Raw genomic sequence first — 15185 nt, 5'->3', positions numbered from 1 at the left:
AATTTGGCTTGTCACCAATAACACTCACAAACTTTTACAGATGCACAATCGATGTTTCAGCATGATAATGCACGGTCGCAAGGATTTGTACACAATTCCTGGAAGCTGAAATTGTCCCAGTTCTTGCATGGCCTGCATACTCACCAGACATGTCGCCCATTGAGCATGTTTGGGATGCTCTGGATCAACATGTATGACAGGGTGTTCCAGTTCCCGCCACTATCCAGCAACTTCACCCAGCCATTGAAGAGGAGTGGGACAACATTCTACAGGCCACAATCAACAGCCTGATCAACTTCATGCAAAGGAGATTGTCGCGCTGCATGAGACAAATGGTGGTCACACCAGATACTGACTGGTTTTCAGATCCACACGCCTGTCACCAACAGATGCATATCTGTATTCCCAGTCATGTGAAACCTATAGATTAGGGCCTAATACATTTATTTCAATTGACTGATTTCCTTATATGAACTGTAACTCAGTAAAATCTTTGAAATTGTTGCATGTTGCGTTTATATTTTTGTTCACTATAGATGGATTTCTGAGTAAAAATTCAAGGCTGACCTACATATCGTTCCTAAACAATGCTGGATGATATTCAATGATCAGATTTGATACAAAAAAATGACATTTAGCTGTGTACTTTTAGTCAGCTCTTAAAGATGTAGGGCACGATTGCCAATAGAACTTAGCAATTTATTACACATCAATAATGACATTTCTCCACACATACAGAACACTAGGCAACATGACAACACAGGGTTGGTGAAAAACAATTAGCAACAATCAAACACTTTACGGAAATGACAATCACTTCAGATCACAGTACTACTGTATATACAACATATATTTCAGTCAATTACACACATATAGCTAGTTACACACATAACAGAATATTCAAAGATCAGAAAGAGGCTTGGCTGAGCAGTGTTCCCACAAACTACATTCTTTAAACAGAACCCTCATTTGGGATACTAGTTCCCAATCAACCAGCTAATACTTTTGGTACAAATTAGGAACAAATATTTTGCCAAAGAGTGATCTGAAGTATCCCTGGTGGATTGTGAGGCATGGAGATTAGTCTATATTTCTCCAGAAGGCTTTCTGAGAAACCTAAATCCACCCTGGAGTTCTGAGTTCTTCTAGTGAGTGGAGAGTCTTCTAGAGAACGAGTCCACCAAAAAATGTGGTTCCAGGAGGTTCTGTTAGAGCTGATCACAGCTCAGTGGCAGGGTGACGACACTGTGATGTCATATCCTCTCTCTCAGAACCAAACAGCCTTCACTTTGTCCTGATCCAGACCTGGAGAGAGAGAAACAGCGTAACATCAACTTTTAGATAAAACAACAACGTAGCAGAAACGTGGACATGGGAGAGAGAGTGCATGTGTGTGTGTGTGTGTGTGTGTGTGTGTGTGTGTGTGTGTGTGTGTGTGTGTGTGTGTGTGTGTGTGCGCTCCAGGTCAGAGGCTTACCTGAGTCGTAGATATCCATGGGTGTGTGTAGAGCTGTGGGCCAGGCTGAGGGGGTCAGGGTGGGGGGGCTGGCCTGCTCCACCTCTGTCTTCACATCACTGTGTATCCCTGGGCTCTGGCTGCTGTGTGTGGTACTGTGTGTGGTACTGTGTGTGGTACTGTGTGTGCTGTGTCCCACAGGGCTGTGGGCTAGGGGGCTCTGAGTCTTCACACCAGGCAGGAGCAGAGGGCTGAACCTGGGGTCTAGGCCTGGGCCATGGGACGGGTGGGAATGTAATACTGCGTGTGTGTGCCGGGGGTGCATGTGTGTGTGAGGGTGTGTGTGTGGGTAGACGTCGTGAACGTGTGTGTAGCTGGCGGAGGTCTGGGGGCTGAGGCTGTAGGCCCAGGGGTCAGGGAGAGAGGTTGGAGGAGGGAGGCTGGGCTGGGGAAGAGCGTGGCCTGTCCACAGAGCTCTGTCTGGGGCATGGAAGCCTGCAGGGCTGGGGGAGAAGTCTGGGTGGATGGGCAGACAGGGGCTGGTCTGGGACGGGTAACCTCCACCCCACAGAGAAGAGGACAGAGAACTGCACTGGCCTTCCGAGAGAGATGCACTATCTGAAAGAGAGACATGGATATAGTCAGTAAACGATACACAGACATTCATGTAAACAGCCTAAAGGTTACCAGTAGTGCTGAGCGATTAGTGCTTTTTGAGGTCGGTTCGGTTTCGGTTCGATCATTCAAATATAATAATGGTTTTCGATTTCGGTTTAGATCATTATTTTAGACATTAAATGCACTATGTATTATGTGGGTTGAATGCTGTAACAACACAGACTAAAGCCCCATGATGGTAGTGACTGCACATTACTGCTTATCACTTTTTGTATATATTACATTTGTCAATTTATTTATTTATCTCATCTCTATAGAGCTGCTGCTGATGCTGTCTGACAAAATCACTATTTTATTAGTACTTAAAAGTAAATAAGGCAAATTTTATGACTGCTGAATACCAACTATCAATCACTTAGATCAGTGGTTCCCAAACTGTTTTGCTCAGTCCGGCTTTCAACTTCCTCTTGAAAGTTGTTATAGTAGAATGCACAAGGTGCCATTTCTAAATTGGGTAGTGCATCATCAGTTCCTCTTGTCATGTCAGTCATTACAGACCTTAGAGAACTATTTATAATGTGTCAGAAATGTCCAGATCAACTAGCCCATGTCAGCTAACGTTTGTTTTTGCTAGGTTTTTTAGCACATAGATTTGGTAGTAATGTTCGAGTCACTCATATATCACATTAATGCACATTAGACATGGCAAAATGTATAGAATTGAAAGAAAATGAGCTTTAAAACGGCAAAGTTTTCTTTGCACCCCATGACAAAATGTGTAGAACAGGAAATAAGCTGTAAACCTGTTAAAAGTTCTCTCCGCCAACAAGAGATGTGTGAACAGTTTGTGTCATGAACAGTTCTGCACTAACTATGTAGAATATTGGACTGTTGGAAAGGACAACCCCCAACTAACTTTACATCTCACAGTTTGGGCTTGATCTGATTTATCTCTAAAGAAACTGAGCATTGAGCTCAGACAGAACGAAATGCAATTCTAATAATCGAACCGATGTTGGTTTAAAAAAAAAGAAAGACTACCCAAAATGTCAGTTAATCGCTCAACACTAATTACCAGTGAAGAATCTATATCGTAAAAGGTTTTTCCACAATAACATTTTTATTATTCTAAATAAAAAGTAACAGTAAAAGACAATGAATCCATTTGAATAACACTGTTTCAGATGAGTAATGGTACGAGTGTCCCTGTGTGTTCCTACCTTTCCACAGTCCTGCCGAGGCAGAGGTGTGAATGGGTGGGCACCTGGAGCTCTTGGTCTCTCCGGTGAAGGTGCTGGGTTGGCTCAGAGCCCTGGAGAAATGCTCATCCACCACATCCTCGATGTTGCCGTGGAAATAGGTGAACAGGACACACCTGGAGCTCAGGTACTCTGCCTCAGCCGGCTGGCTGTCCTTCCCAGACCTCCAAGAGCCCCCCAGCCCAGAAACCTCCAGGCCCTGTCGGACCCCCTTCTCCCCAGCCAGCCTCCCCCCTCCACCCCCACGCTGCTGTTGCTGTCTCCCCCCTGGAAACTGCTGCTCCGTGCTGTCCTGCTGCATCCTACTGTAAACACCCAGCTTCTTCTACAGAGAGAGGGAAATAGACCGAGAGAGAGGGAGAGGGAGAAAAATGTATGCCACAGATTCAGCCATGAGAGCACCAGCCTGTCTGTCTAGTCAGCACCACAACGATCAAACCAGATGATTCAACGTGTATACATCAACTGAACAAAATACATCCCTCGTTAAAAGTCATACTAGCCAGTATAATTACTTAAATTCTCTATGACCTCTATTTTAAGAAAAACGAATCATCTTTACAGACCGAAGTTTATCCAAGAAGTTGTAGGACGTTTCCGCGCGTGTGTTCTGGTGAAAGTATGACGACTATGTAAGTGCTCGTGGCCGTACCAAATGAACCATCATCGTCAACATTCCTGAGTGACAGTGACGAGCTCCCATTACATCACCCTTCTGATGGAACGAGGAGTCCGAGTCATTCTGCATGACCTGCTCTAACTAAATACATCACGAGCAATGACCGCTTCAACTTTTCAACTGGTAACTTTTAGAGTTCCGTGATACCCAGGACTCTTCACTGTGAACGGACATCTGCGACGCCCCAAACCATTGCTCACGGAGTGTATTAGTGCGTAAAAGCGCCAATTATTAGAACACAAAAAATAGCCTAGTATTAAAAAACAAACAAATACTACGTCATTACTATTTGGTGTAGTCTGGACACCCACCTGTTGCTGGTGCTGATGGTGATAGTATGCTGCTTTGTAGGCTGCTGCCGCTGCTGCTGAAGACGCAGGGAGGTAGTGAGCTCCATAACTCTGGTGAAACATCACATCCAGACAACTCATGGCTGTGACGAAGCTGGCAGGGGCTCAAAGAGAAACACAGCCTGAATCAGCGCTCCTCAGACGGATGTAATCCTTAGGTCCACCGCTACCTCCATATAAACCATGGCGGTGACAATAGACATGCCGTCGGTGAAAGGAGCTGTTTGCATAAAGACAATACCGAGCCAATCGGACCAACACCTCCTACTGAGCCGAACCAAACCCGAGTGAAAGCGAACATATGGTACCCGACAGACTCCACTTGGCAAAGTTCTTAGAAGCGACTCTGATTGGAGGAAAGTTTTAACCGTACTATGGGGTATGGAGAGGAGAGGAGGGATGGGACTCTGCGCGTACCCGCGGCTCGGAGGAAGAGAGGTATGAGGAATGAGTGTGGCATCCTCTTGAAGGTAGATTTTGGAGGCTTTCAGTGAATTGAAATTGTGGGCATCGTCAGATAAGTGAATGTAAATATCCAGTATTGTGTCATGGACTGTGTTTAATTTTATGTTATAATTTTAACCCATTGGGTGTGGCATGTCTATTTGGGGAATTCCATACTATTGTAGAACATTTGGCCTAGTTATCCAGTACACTTGGCAGGCTCTGACATTACCAAAAAAGGGGAGAATGTGGCAGACACAGGTAACTGCCAAAATAAAGGAAACACCAACATAAAGTGTCTAAATAGGGCGTTGGGCCACTACGAGCAGCCAGAACAGCATCACTGGGCCTTGGCATAGATTCTACACGTGTCTGGAACTCTTTTGGAGGAATGCAATGCCATTCTTCCACGAGAAATTCCATAATTTGGTGTTTTGTTTATGGTGGTGGAAAACGCAGTCTCAGGTGCCACTCCAGAATTTCCCATAAGTGTTCGAATGGGTTAAGATCACACACACACCACACCACACACACACACATTGCTTTCCCGGTCTCTGCTTGCTCTTACATTTTACATTTTAGTCATTTAGCAGACGCTCTTATCCAGAGTGAGTGCATACATTTCATACATTTTTTTTCTCTTCTCTCTTCCTCTGCTGGGGCTGCTGTAGTTGCTGTGCTGGGAGACTCCTCATTATTATTATTATCACTAACACTGAGACTACTGGGTCTTTCAGCACGTGCCCCAAAAACACAACTGATGTCTACATTATTATCACTAACACTGAGACTACTGGGTCTTTCAGCACGCGCCCCAAAAACACAACTGATGTCTACATTATTATCACTAACACTGAGACTACTGGGTCTTTCAGCACGCGCCCCAAAATCACAACTGATGTCTACATTATTATCACTAACACAGAGACTACTGGGTCTTTCAGCATGCGCCCCAAAATCACAACTGATGTCTACATTATTATCACTAACACTGAGACTACTGGGTCTTTCAGCACGCGCCCCAAAAACACAACTGATGTCTACATTATTATCACTAACACTGAGACTACTGGGTCTTTCAGCACGCGCCCCAAAAACACAACTGATGTCTACATTATTATCACTAACACTGAGACTACTGGGTCTTTCAGCACGCGCCCCAAAAACACAACTGATGTCTACATTATTATCACTAACACTGAGACTACTGGGTCTTTCAGCACGCGCCCCAAAAACACAACTGATGTCTACATTATTATCACTAACACAGAGACTACTGGGTCTTTCAGCATGCGCCCCAAAAACACAACTCATGTCCACATTATTATCACTAACACAGAGACTACTGGGTCTTTCAGCACGCGCCCCAAAAACACAACTGATGTCCACATTATTGTCTACCTATATAGTTATAGTCATACCTTACTGAATTAACCAGTCCAACCAACAAACTGTACCACAGTGACTGCATTCACCTGACTAGCCTGCTCTATGCCCTATTCCATATCAAAAGATTTTGAATAGGAATCAGAAATATATTGCTTTTCCACACACCCAATCCTTTTAGATCTATTACTTATAATAAGAACCTGTGTGAAGGGGCCAGGGTTTGTAACTGGGCCCCTAGCTGTATTTGGTCCTTAGTGAGGAACTGTCAGTGGAAGATGTCAATGAGTGATCTGCTGCCACCTGCTGGTGACAGCACATAGTTTACAGATCACAAACAGTGTCTCACCATATAATTGCATATAGAACTTTGTAATAGGATCTATGTGGGTAACACCACTCCTCTCTGGTCCTGAGTAAACCTAACCTTGTGTTTCTCACATGGCTGGTCCTTCTGTCCCAGATATAGACACAAATAAAGGTATTATATGGTCCTGAGCTGTGATTTCAGGCCTAACTCTGGAGATGGTGTGTGGATCGTGTCAGTTTCTGTAGAGCATTGACAGCTGTGCTTGAGAGGCTTTTACAGTGGTGAGTGAGGGAGACAGGAGATGAGAGGAGATGAGAGGGGAGGACAGTGGTGAGTGAGGTAGACAGGAGATGAGAGGGGAGGACAGTGGTGAGTGAGGTAGACAGGAGAGGAGAGGAGATGAGAGGGGAGGACAGTGGTGAGTGAGGTAGACAGGAGAGGAGAGGAGATGAGAGGGGAGGACAGTGGTGAGTGAGGTAGACAGGAGATGAGAGGAGATGAGAGGGGAGGACAGTGGTGAGTGAGGTAGACAGGAGATGAGAGGGGAGGAGATGAGAGGGGAGGACAGTGGTGAGTGAGGTAGACAGGAGATGAGAGGAGATGAGAGGGGAGGACAGTGGCGAGTGAGGTAGACAGGAGATGAGATGAGAGGGGAGGACAGTGGTGAGTGAGGTAGACAGGAGATGAGAGGGGAGGAGATGAGAGGGGAGGACAGTGGTGAGTGAGGTAGACAGGAGATGAGAGGGGAGGAGATGAGAGGGGAGGACAGTGGTGAGTGAGGTAGACAGGAGATGAGAGGAGATGAGAGGGGAGGACAGTGGTGAGTGAGGTAGACAGGAGAGGAGAGGATATGAGAGGGGAGGACAGTGGTGATTGTGGTAGACAGGAGAGGAGAGGAGATGAGAGGGGAGGACAGTGGTGAGTGAGGTAGACAGGAGAGGAGAGGAGATGAGAGGGGAGGACAGTGGTGAGTGAGGTAGACAGGAGATGAGAGGAGATGAGAGGGGAGGACAGTGGCGAGTGAGGTAGACAGGAGATGAGATGAGAGGGGAGGACAGTGGTGAGTGAGGTAGACAGGAGAGGAGAGGAGATGAGAGGGGAGGACAGTGGTGAGTGAGGTAGACAGGAGAGGAGAGGAGATGAGAGGGGAGGACAGTGGTGAGTGTGGTAGACAGGAGAGGAGAGGAGATGAGAGGGGAGGACAGTGGTGAGTGAGGTAGACAGGAGAGGAGAGGAGATGAGAGGGGAGGACAGTGGTGAGTGAGGTAGACAGGAGATGAGAGGAGATGAGAGGGGAGGACAGTGGTGAGTGAGGTAGACAGGAGATGAGAGGGGAGGACAGTGGTGAGTGAGGTAGACAGGAGATGAGAGGGGAGGAGATGAGAGGGGAGGACAGTGGTGAGTGAGGTAGACAGGAGATGAGAGGGGAGGAGATGAGAGGGGAGGACAGTGGTGAGTGAGGTAGACAGGAGATGAGAGGAGATGAGAGGGGAGGACAGTGGTGAGTGAGGTAGACAGGAGAGGAGAGGAGATGAGAGGGGAGGACAGTGGTGAGTGAGGTAGACAGGAGAGGAGAGGAGATGAGAGGGGAGGACAGTGGTGAGTGAGGTAGACAGGAGAGGAGAGGAGATGAGAGGAGATGAGAGGGGAGGACAGTGGTGAGTGAGGTAGACAGGAGAGGAGAGGAGATGAGAGGAGATGAGAGGGGAGGACAGTCGTGAGTGAGGTAGACAGGAGATGAGAGGAGATGAGAGGGGAGGACAGTGGTGAGTGAGGTAGACAGGAGAGGAGAGGAGATGAGAGGGGAGGACAGTGGTGAGTGAGGTAGACAGGAGATGAGAGGAGATGAGAGGGGAGGACAGTGGTGAGTGAGGTAGACAGGAGAGGAGAGGAGATGAGAGGGGAGGACAGTGGTGAGTGAGGTAGACAGGAGAGGAGAGGAGATGAGAGGAGATGAGAGGGGAGGACAGTGGTGAGTGAGGTAGACAGGAGAGGAGAGGAGATGAGAGGAGATGAGAGGGGAGGACAGTCGTGAGTGAGGTAGACAGGAGAGGAGAGGAGATGAGAGGGGAGGACAGTCGTGGGTGAGGTAGACAGGAGATGAGAGGAGATGAGAGGGGAGGACAGTGGTGAGTGAGGTAGACAGGAGAGGAGAAGAGATGAGAGGGGAGGACAGTGGTGAGTGAGGTAGACAGGAGAGGAGAGGAGATGAGAGGGGAGGAGATGAGAGGGGAGGACAGTGAAGGAGAGGAGAGGAGATGAGAGGGGAGGACAGTGAAGGAGAGGACGGGGGGCTGTAAACAACACACAAGACACAAGTGCTGCTGATGATGGTGATTCTTTAGGAGAAGAGAGGTGAAGCTGCAGAGCACATTCAGCTGCTGCCTGGTCTGGTCTGGCCTGGTCTGGTCTGGTCTGGTCTGGTTCAGACCCTCAGTGTAGAGGAACAGCAGAATAATGAGAGGACTATAGAGAGATAAGACAGAGATGGCTGTGTTCGCTGAGTCCACTTGTTTCTCAAGTGAGTTCCATGATAAAGCCTGACATTCACACTGGAGGAGCAGCTGCCCTGCCTACACACACACACACACACACAAACACACGCACACACACGCACATGCACTCAGGGGTGAAGATATCAATATATCCTGAGGGACTCAAGCCCCCTGCTCATCTCATTACAGAAGTACTCAGCGCTTCAGTGTAAAGAGTGTAATTTACCTAACACTGCTGTTTTATAATCTCTGTGATATGTAGGCCATGTATAAATGAATGGATCTTGATATATTTTATTATTGATATCAGTGTGTGTTGTTTTGGCCCAGTTTTAGAAAACGGGGTCACACTGTAATGAGATGCAGGAGCAGCATATGCTGTATGATTTACTAAAAGAGCTATACAGGTTATGGGGCAAAGCTCGATCTCTCCCTTTTCATCCTTTTATTTCTCTCTATCGCTTTCTCTCTCTCTCCCTCTATCTCTATTTCACATACACAGTATCACACATTGTGCGTTTGACATTTGCTCCATTCTGCCAAGGCGGTAGTTAGGAAAGGCATTATGGGGGATGTATTACTGATTTCCTGGGCCAGCCTTATTCCCTGTAGCTGTCAGATATGAGACAGGCATTAAACTGTTCCATTCACTTTGATGACGCCGCACTCCGCAGATGGAGCGTTAATTATTCAGTCACGTTTTGATGATGTATTGGTTCAGGAACTGGGGCAGAGTCAGTGGCGGGTTCTGATGATGTGTTGTTGGGCTGTAGAAGTGGGGCAGTTGTCACAGACGGAGAAAAACATGCACATAAGCCCACACACACACACACGCACGCACACACGCACGCACACACGCACACACACACACACACACAGAGCTAAAGATCCCCACATATGCTCTGGTCCTCAGGGTCTCTCACTAAACACGTTTCTCTCAGGGTCCCAGTCACATCTGGAGCAACAACTTTCTCCCCGCTCCTCTTCTCTCCTTAATGAGATCATTATTAGGGGATGTTTAGAAGGGATGAGAGTAGAATTACAGGGATTAGAGGAGGAGGGCATGCAGGGATAAAAGCAGTTGTTTGTTTTTCTGTCCATGTTTTCCTCAAAGAACGAGAGTCATCCACTGGGTTAGAGCTCTGTGGGCTGTAGTGTTTTGGGCTGAAAAGTGTCTGACTTGTCCCAGACATACTGTATCACATCTCTTCTTTAGCCTTGTGGAAAACACAGCTCTGATTCACAACAGAAAATAGTGTGTTTTTAGATGTCTTGGTTACAATCTCTCTTCAGTACAGTAGTTGCCTTATCACCTGACATAATGACCATCCTAGTCATTAGCAGTGATAATGTGATAATGAGGCATTAATACAGATCATCATAAGAACTGCAGAGTCTGGAGTTTTTAACATTGATGTTGTTCTATTGCAGTCCCTTCTAAAGAACACCTGTCTCTATTGGTCTCTCCAGAGTCTCCCTACAACACCTGATGATAACGATGACGACCGTGATGCTCTAATAGTTAATATCTCCTCTCTAATCACCCTGGAACACTACAAACTAGTGTGTCGGTGTGCTAACTGAGGAGAGGAGAGGGGAGCGACAGACATTAATAGTCAATTAAACAGCCATTAGTACAGCTTTAGTTATTAGAGTAGTTGGGTTACATACGGATACTGATACGAGGACAGACAGACAGGACAGACAGACAGACAGACAGACAGACAGACAGACAGACAGACAGACAGACAGACAGACAGACAGACCGATTGTATTGCATTGTTTATACATATTATGTTTCCTATTAAAAAAATAGGTACATACAGGAGTGTTATTGGGTGTCACATCCTGACCAGTAAAGAGGTTATTTGTTATTGTAGTTTGGTCAGGATGTGGCAGGGGGTGTTTGTTTTATGTGTTTCGTTTTTTTTGGTTAATGTTCTATGTTAGTCTATTTCTATGTCTGTGTCTAGTTATTCTATTTCTATGTTTAGTTTATTGGGTTGACCTTCAATTGGAGGCAGCCGTTCCTCGTTGCCTCTAATTGAAGGTCCTATTTAGTAGGGTTGTTTTTTCATGGGTTTTTGGTGGGTAGGTGTTCCTTGTGTAGTTGTGTTCCTTACAGGACTGTTTCTCATCGTTGTTTTTTGTATTAAGTGTTTTGTTTCGTTTTCTTCTTCATTAATAAAAGAAGATGAGCATTCACATTCCCGCTGCGCCTTGGTCTCATCAGTACGACAAACGTGACAGAACTACCCACCACCAACGGACCAAGCAGCGGAGGAAGGAGCAGCAGAGGAGCTCTTTGGATTTATGGACATGGGAAGAGATTTTGGACAGGGCAGGACCATGGCACCAGGCTGGGGAATACCGACGCCCTAAGGAGGAGCTGGAGGCAGCCAAGGCAGAACGGCGCCAGTACGAGGCATTATACGCGCCGATTGGCAAACCCGAGAGGAACCCCCAATAAAACATTGTTGGGGGGGGCACACGGGGAGTGTGGCTAGGTCAGGCAATAGACCTGAGCCAACTCCCCGTGCTTATTATGGGGAGCAGCGGATCAGAAGAGCGCCGGTCTATGCGGAAGTGCACACGATCTCGCCAATGCGCACACACAGTCCGGTGCGAGCGATTCCAGCCCCTCGCAAGTGCCTTGCTAGAGTGGGCATACAGCCAGGTAGGAGTATGCCTGCGCAGTATATCTGGCCACCAGTACGTCTCCTAGGCCCAGGCTACCCTACGCCTGCTCTACGCACGGCAGCCATCAGGCCTCTGCACAGCCCAGTTTGCCCTGTGCCAGCACTCCGCCCATGCAGGGCTACTGTTACCACCCAGCCAGGACGGGTTGTGGAGGCTGTGTGCTCCAGATCTCCAGTGCTTGTTCATGGCCCGGTGTATCTAGTCCCTGCTCCTCGCACTAGCCTTGAGGTGCGTGTATCCAGTGTGGCGCCTCCAAAGCCAGCACCACGCACCAGGCCTCCAGTGCGTCAGTCCAGTCCAGTACGTCCTGCTCCTGCTCCTTGCACTAGCCTTGGGGTGCGTGTCTCCAGTCTGGTACCTCCAGTACCAGCCCCACGCACTAGGCCTTCAGTGCGTCAGCCCAGTCCAGTTCGTCCTGCTCCTGCTCCTCGCACTGGGCTTGAGGTGCATGTTACCAGTCTGGCGCCTCCAATGCCAGCCCCATGCACTAGGCCTGTAGTGCGCCTGTCAAGTCCAGAGCTTCCGGAGACAGTTCCCCGTCCAGAGCTTCCGGCGACAGTTCCCCGTCCAGAGCTTCCGGCGACAGTTACCCATCCAGAGCTTCCGGCGACAGTTCCCCGTCCAGAGCTTCAGACGATAGTGCCCCGTCTAGATTTTCCGCCGACAGTTCCCCGTCCTGTGCTTCCGGCGACGTCCTACAGTCCGGAGCCTGCAAAGACGGCCCACAGTCCGGAACCGACAGAGACGGCCCACAGTCCGGAACCGACAGAGACAGCCTACAGTCCGGAGCCTGCAGAGATGGCCCACAGTCCGGAGCCTGCAGAGATGGCCCACAGTCCGGAGCCTGCAGAGACGGCCCACAGTCCGGAGCCTGCAGAGACGGCCCTACAGTCCGGAACTGGCGCAGCCAGAGTCGCCCTACAGTCCGGAACCGGCGCAGCCAGAGTCGCCCTACAGTCCGGAACCAGCGCAGCCAGAGTCGCCCTACAGTCTGGAACCGGCACAGCCAGAGTCGCCCTACAGTCCGGAACCGGCGCAGCCAGAGTCGCCCTACAGTCCGGAACCGGCGCAGCCAGAGTCACCCTACAGTCCGGAACCGGCGCAGCCAGAGTCGCCCTACAGTCCGGAACTGGCGCAGCCAGAGTCGCCCTACAGTCCGGAACCGGCGCAGCCAGAGTCACCCTACAGTCCGGAACCGGCGCAGCCAGAGTCGCCCTTCAGCCCGGAGCTCCCAGAGTCGCCCTTCAGTCCGGAGCTCCCAGAGTCGCCCTTCAGTCCGGAGCTCCCAGAGTCGCCCTCCAGTCCGGAGCTCCCAGAGTCGCCCTTCAGTCCGGAGCTCCCAGAGTCGCCCTCCAGTCCGAGGTCTCCAGCGACGCGCATCAGCCCGAGGTCTCCAGCGACGCGCATCAGCCCGAGGTCTCCATCGACGCGCATCAGCCCGAGGTCTCCATCGATGCGCATCAGCCCGAGGTCTCCATCGACGCGCATCAGCCCGAGGTCTCCAGCGACGTGCCTTAGCCCTGAGCCTTCAGTGGGGGTGGACAGGTTAGGTTGGGAACTAAGGCCAGAGCCTGAGCCACCTCCATAGTAGGAGGATGGGGGGGGTGTAGCACAAGAACCGTCTGTGATGGTGGCCACCCTCCCCTCCCTTTAGTTTGGGATCATTTTTGTTTTGAGGTTTATTTTTGTGTTTATTTTTGTGTTTTTTTTGTTTGAGGTGCATCCGGGGTCTGCACCTTTGGGGGGGGGGGGGGGTACTGTCACGTCCTGATCAGTAAAGAGGTTATTTGTTATTGTAGTTTGGTCAGGACGTGGCAGGGGGTGTTTGTTTTATGTGTTTCGGGGTTTTTTGGTTAATGTTCTATGTTAGTCTATTTCTATGTCTGTGTCTAGTTATTCTATTTCTATGTTTAGTTTATTGGGTTGACCTTCAATTGGAGGCAGCTGTTCCTCGTTGCCTCTAATTGAAGGTCCTATTTAGTAGGGTTGTTTTTTCATGGGTTTTTGGTGGGTAGGTGTTCCTTGTGTAGTTGTGTTCCTTACAGAACTGTTTCTCGTCGTTGTTTTTTTGTATTAAGTGTTTTGTTTCGTTTTCTTCTTCATTAATAAAAGAAGATGAGCATTCACATTCCCGCTTGGTCTCAATAGTACGACGAGCGTGACATTGGGGGGCTGACTTGAGTCAATAACCTTTTAACACATGATCATTTATGGGTTAATATTGGGTGGTGGTTTAAATAAATGATTATTATTATTCAAGCCTCAGTTTTAGAGGTATTCCTTATTTTTCGACAGTGTGTGTGTCAATACCACCCAGTGGCTAATATAATCACAATATAATGTAACACAGTCCAAGATAATCACATTTTTAATTGTTCCTGCTGTTTTAGCTATCATACTGATATCATACTGCCACGCAGGACCGGAATGTCACTGGGACTTTTAATTGGATCTCACAAAGGGAATCCCGCACGTGTGCATGTCCTCCTCCGCGATGGCGGTCCAGGGCCAAATGTGTCTGTAGTGTGTTAATGAAGTGACCAGTGGAGGACTCAGATCTCTCTTGGCTGACAGATCAGGCCTTTATAACCACATAATTACAATAATAATATAATAATATGCTCTATTAAAAATCACCAGTTTTCATATGAGATGATAACAGAGGCAGGAGTGAATACTGAGAATTATTTAATGAGGCGTTGTAGACTCAACGACTGTCTGGATTGATGGAGGAGCCTCCTTGAATGGTCTGATAGGAAGACAAAGAGGTAATTGGAAATGGTCAGGTGAGGGAGAGAGAGACAGAGAAAAGAGAAGTCATTTCACAGTATAATGCATTTAGTATGTGTTACAATTCACTTCCATCTTGGTCTACAGACTAATTGTTTCTCTCTGTATGTGCTGTTATTATTCCCAACATACCAGATCAGCAGATTATCTCCTAATTAAACCACATCATGTAATCACTGTCTGCTTTCTCTTTCCTCCTGTTTAGACAGTATGCCTCCATCAAACCATAGAAAGACTGGATAGAATGTCGATTAGATTTACATTTTCTTGAAGGACTAAAGCAATGGGAGACAGTGAAAGGAGGCTGAGTCGTTTTATAAAGCACAGGCATGAAAGGCATCAATGAGAGTACTTGCAGACTGAGAAACTGTTTCTGCCTTGCTAGCACCTTGAGGAATTAAAGAAAGTCTTTAACACACATTTCTGACTGTCTGAATATAATTGCCTACATTAATGCACTGGGCATCCTGGACGTATGTGTGCACGTGTGTGCGTGTCGTGTGTGTATGTTTGTGTGCGACTGTGTGTCTGGCTGTCCCCTCTCGTATCTGACTGCAGGACTCGTTGTCTCTGCCCTTCCCTCCTTAATGAATCTAATTCCCCATGCTAATAATATTCACCAGCCTCCCTCCCTCCCCTGACTAATACTGGCTCTGTCCTGCCCCAGGGCGGTGGTGGTGGGGTGGTAGAAGGGAGAC

At 48.1% G+C, this 15185-nt stretch overlaps 1 protein-coding gene across 2 annotated transcripts in view; it reads right to left on the bottom strand.

Moving 5' to 3' along the window:
• Positions 1-668: 668 nt before the first annotated feature.
• vgll3 (vestigial-like family member 3) overlaps positions 669-15185 on the bottom strand; it is a 14793-nt gene continuing 276 nt past the window's right edge. The window contains exons 2-5 of one of the 2 annotated variants that reach the window (XM_029711729.1): positions 4324-4456; positions 3295-3658; positions 1478-2074; positions 669-1305 (exon numbers count right to left, since the gene is read on the bottom strand). In XM_029711729.1, coding sequence (XP_029567589.1) covers positions 1268-1305; positions 1478-2074; positions 3295-3658; positions 4324-4443 — 1119 coding nt within the window. In that variant the 5' untranslated portion in view covers positions 4444-4456 and the 3' untranslated portion in view covers positions 669-1267. Of the gene's footprint in view, positions 1306-1477; positions 2075-3294; positions 3659-3899; positions 3966-4323; positions 4457-15185 lie in introns of those variants that run through there. The other variant, XM_029711730.1, reaches the window with a different exon arrangement.

This window comes from Salmo trutta, chromosome 24 (assembly GCF_901001165.1).
Source record: "Salmo trutta chromosome 24, fSalTru1.1, whole genome shotgun sequence".
Classification (NCBI taxonomy): Eukaryota; Metazoa; Chordata; class Actinopteri; order Salmoniformes; family Salmonidae; genus Salmo; species Salmo trutta.
The sequence above is the reverse complement of the archived record's forward strand: the minus strand, read 5'-3'. Positions and strand labels throughout refer to the sequence as shown.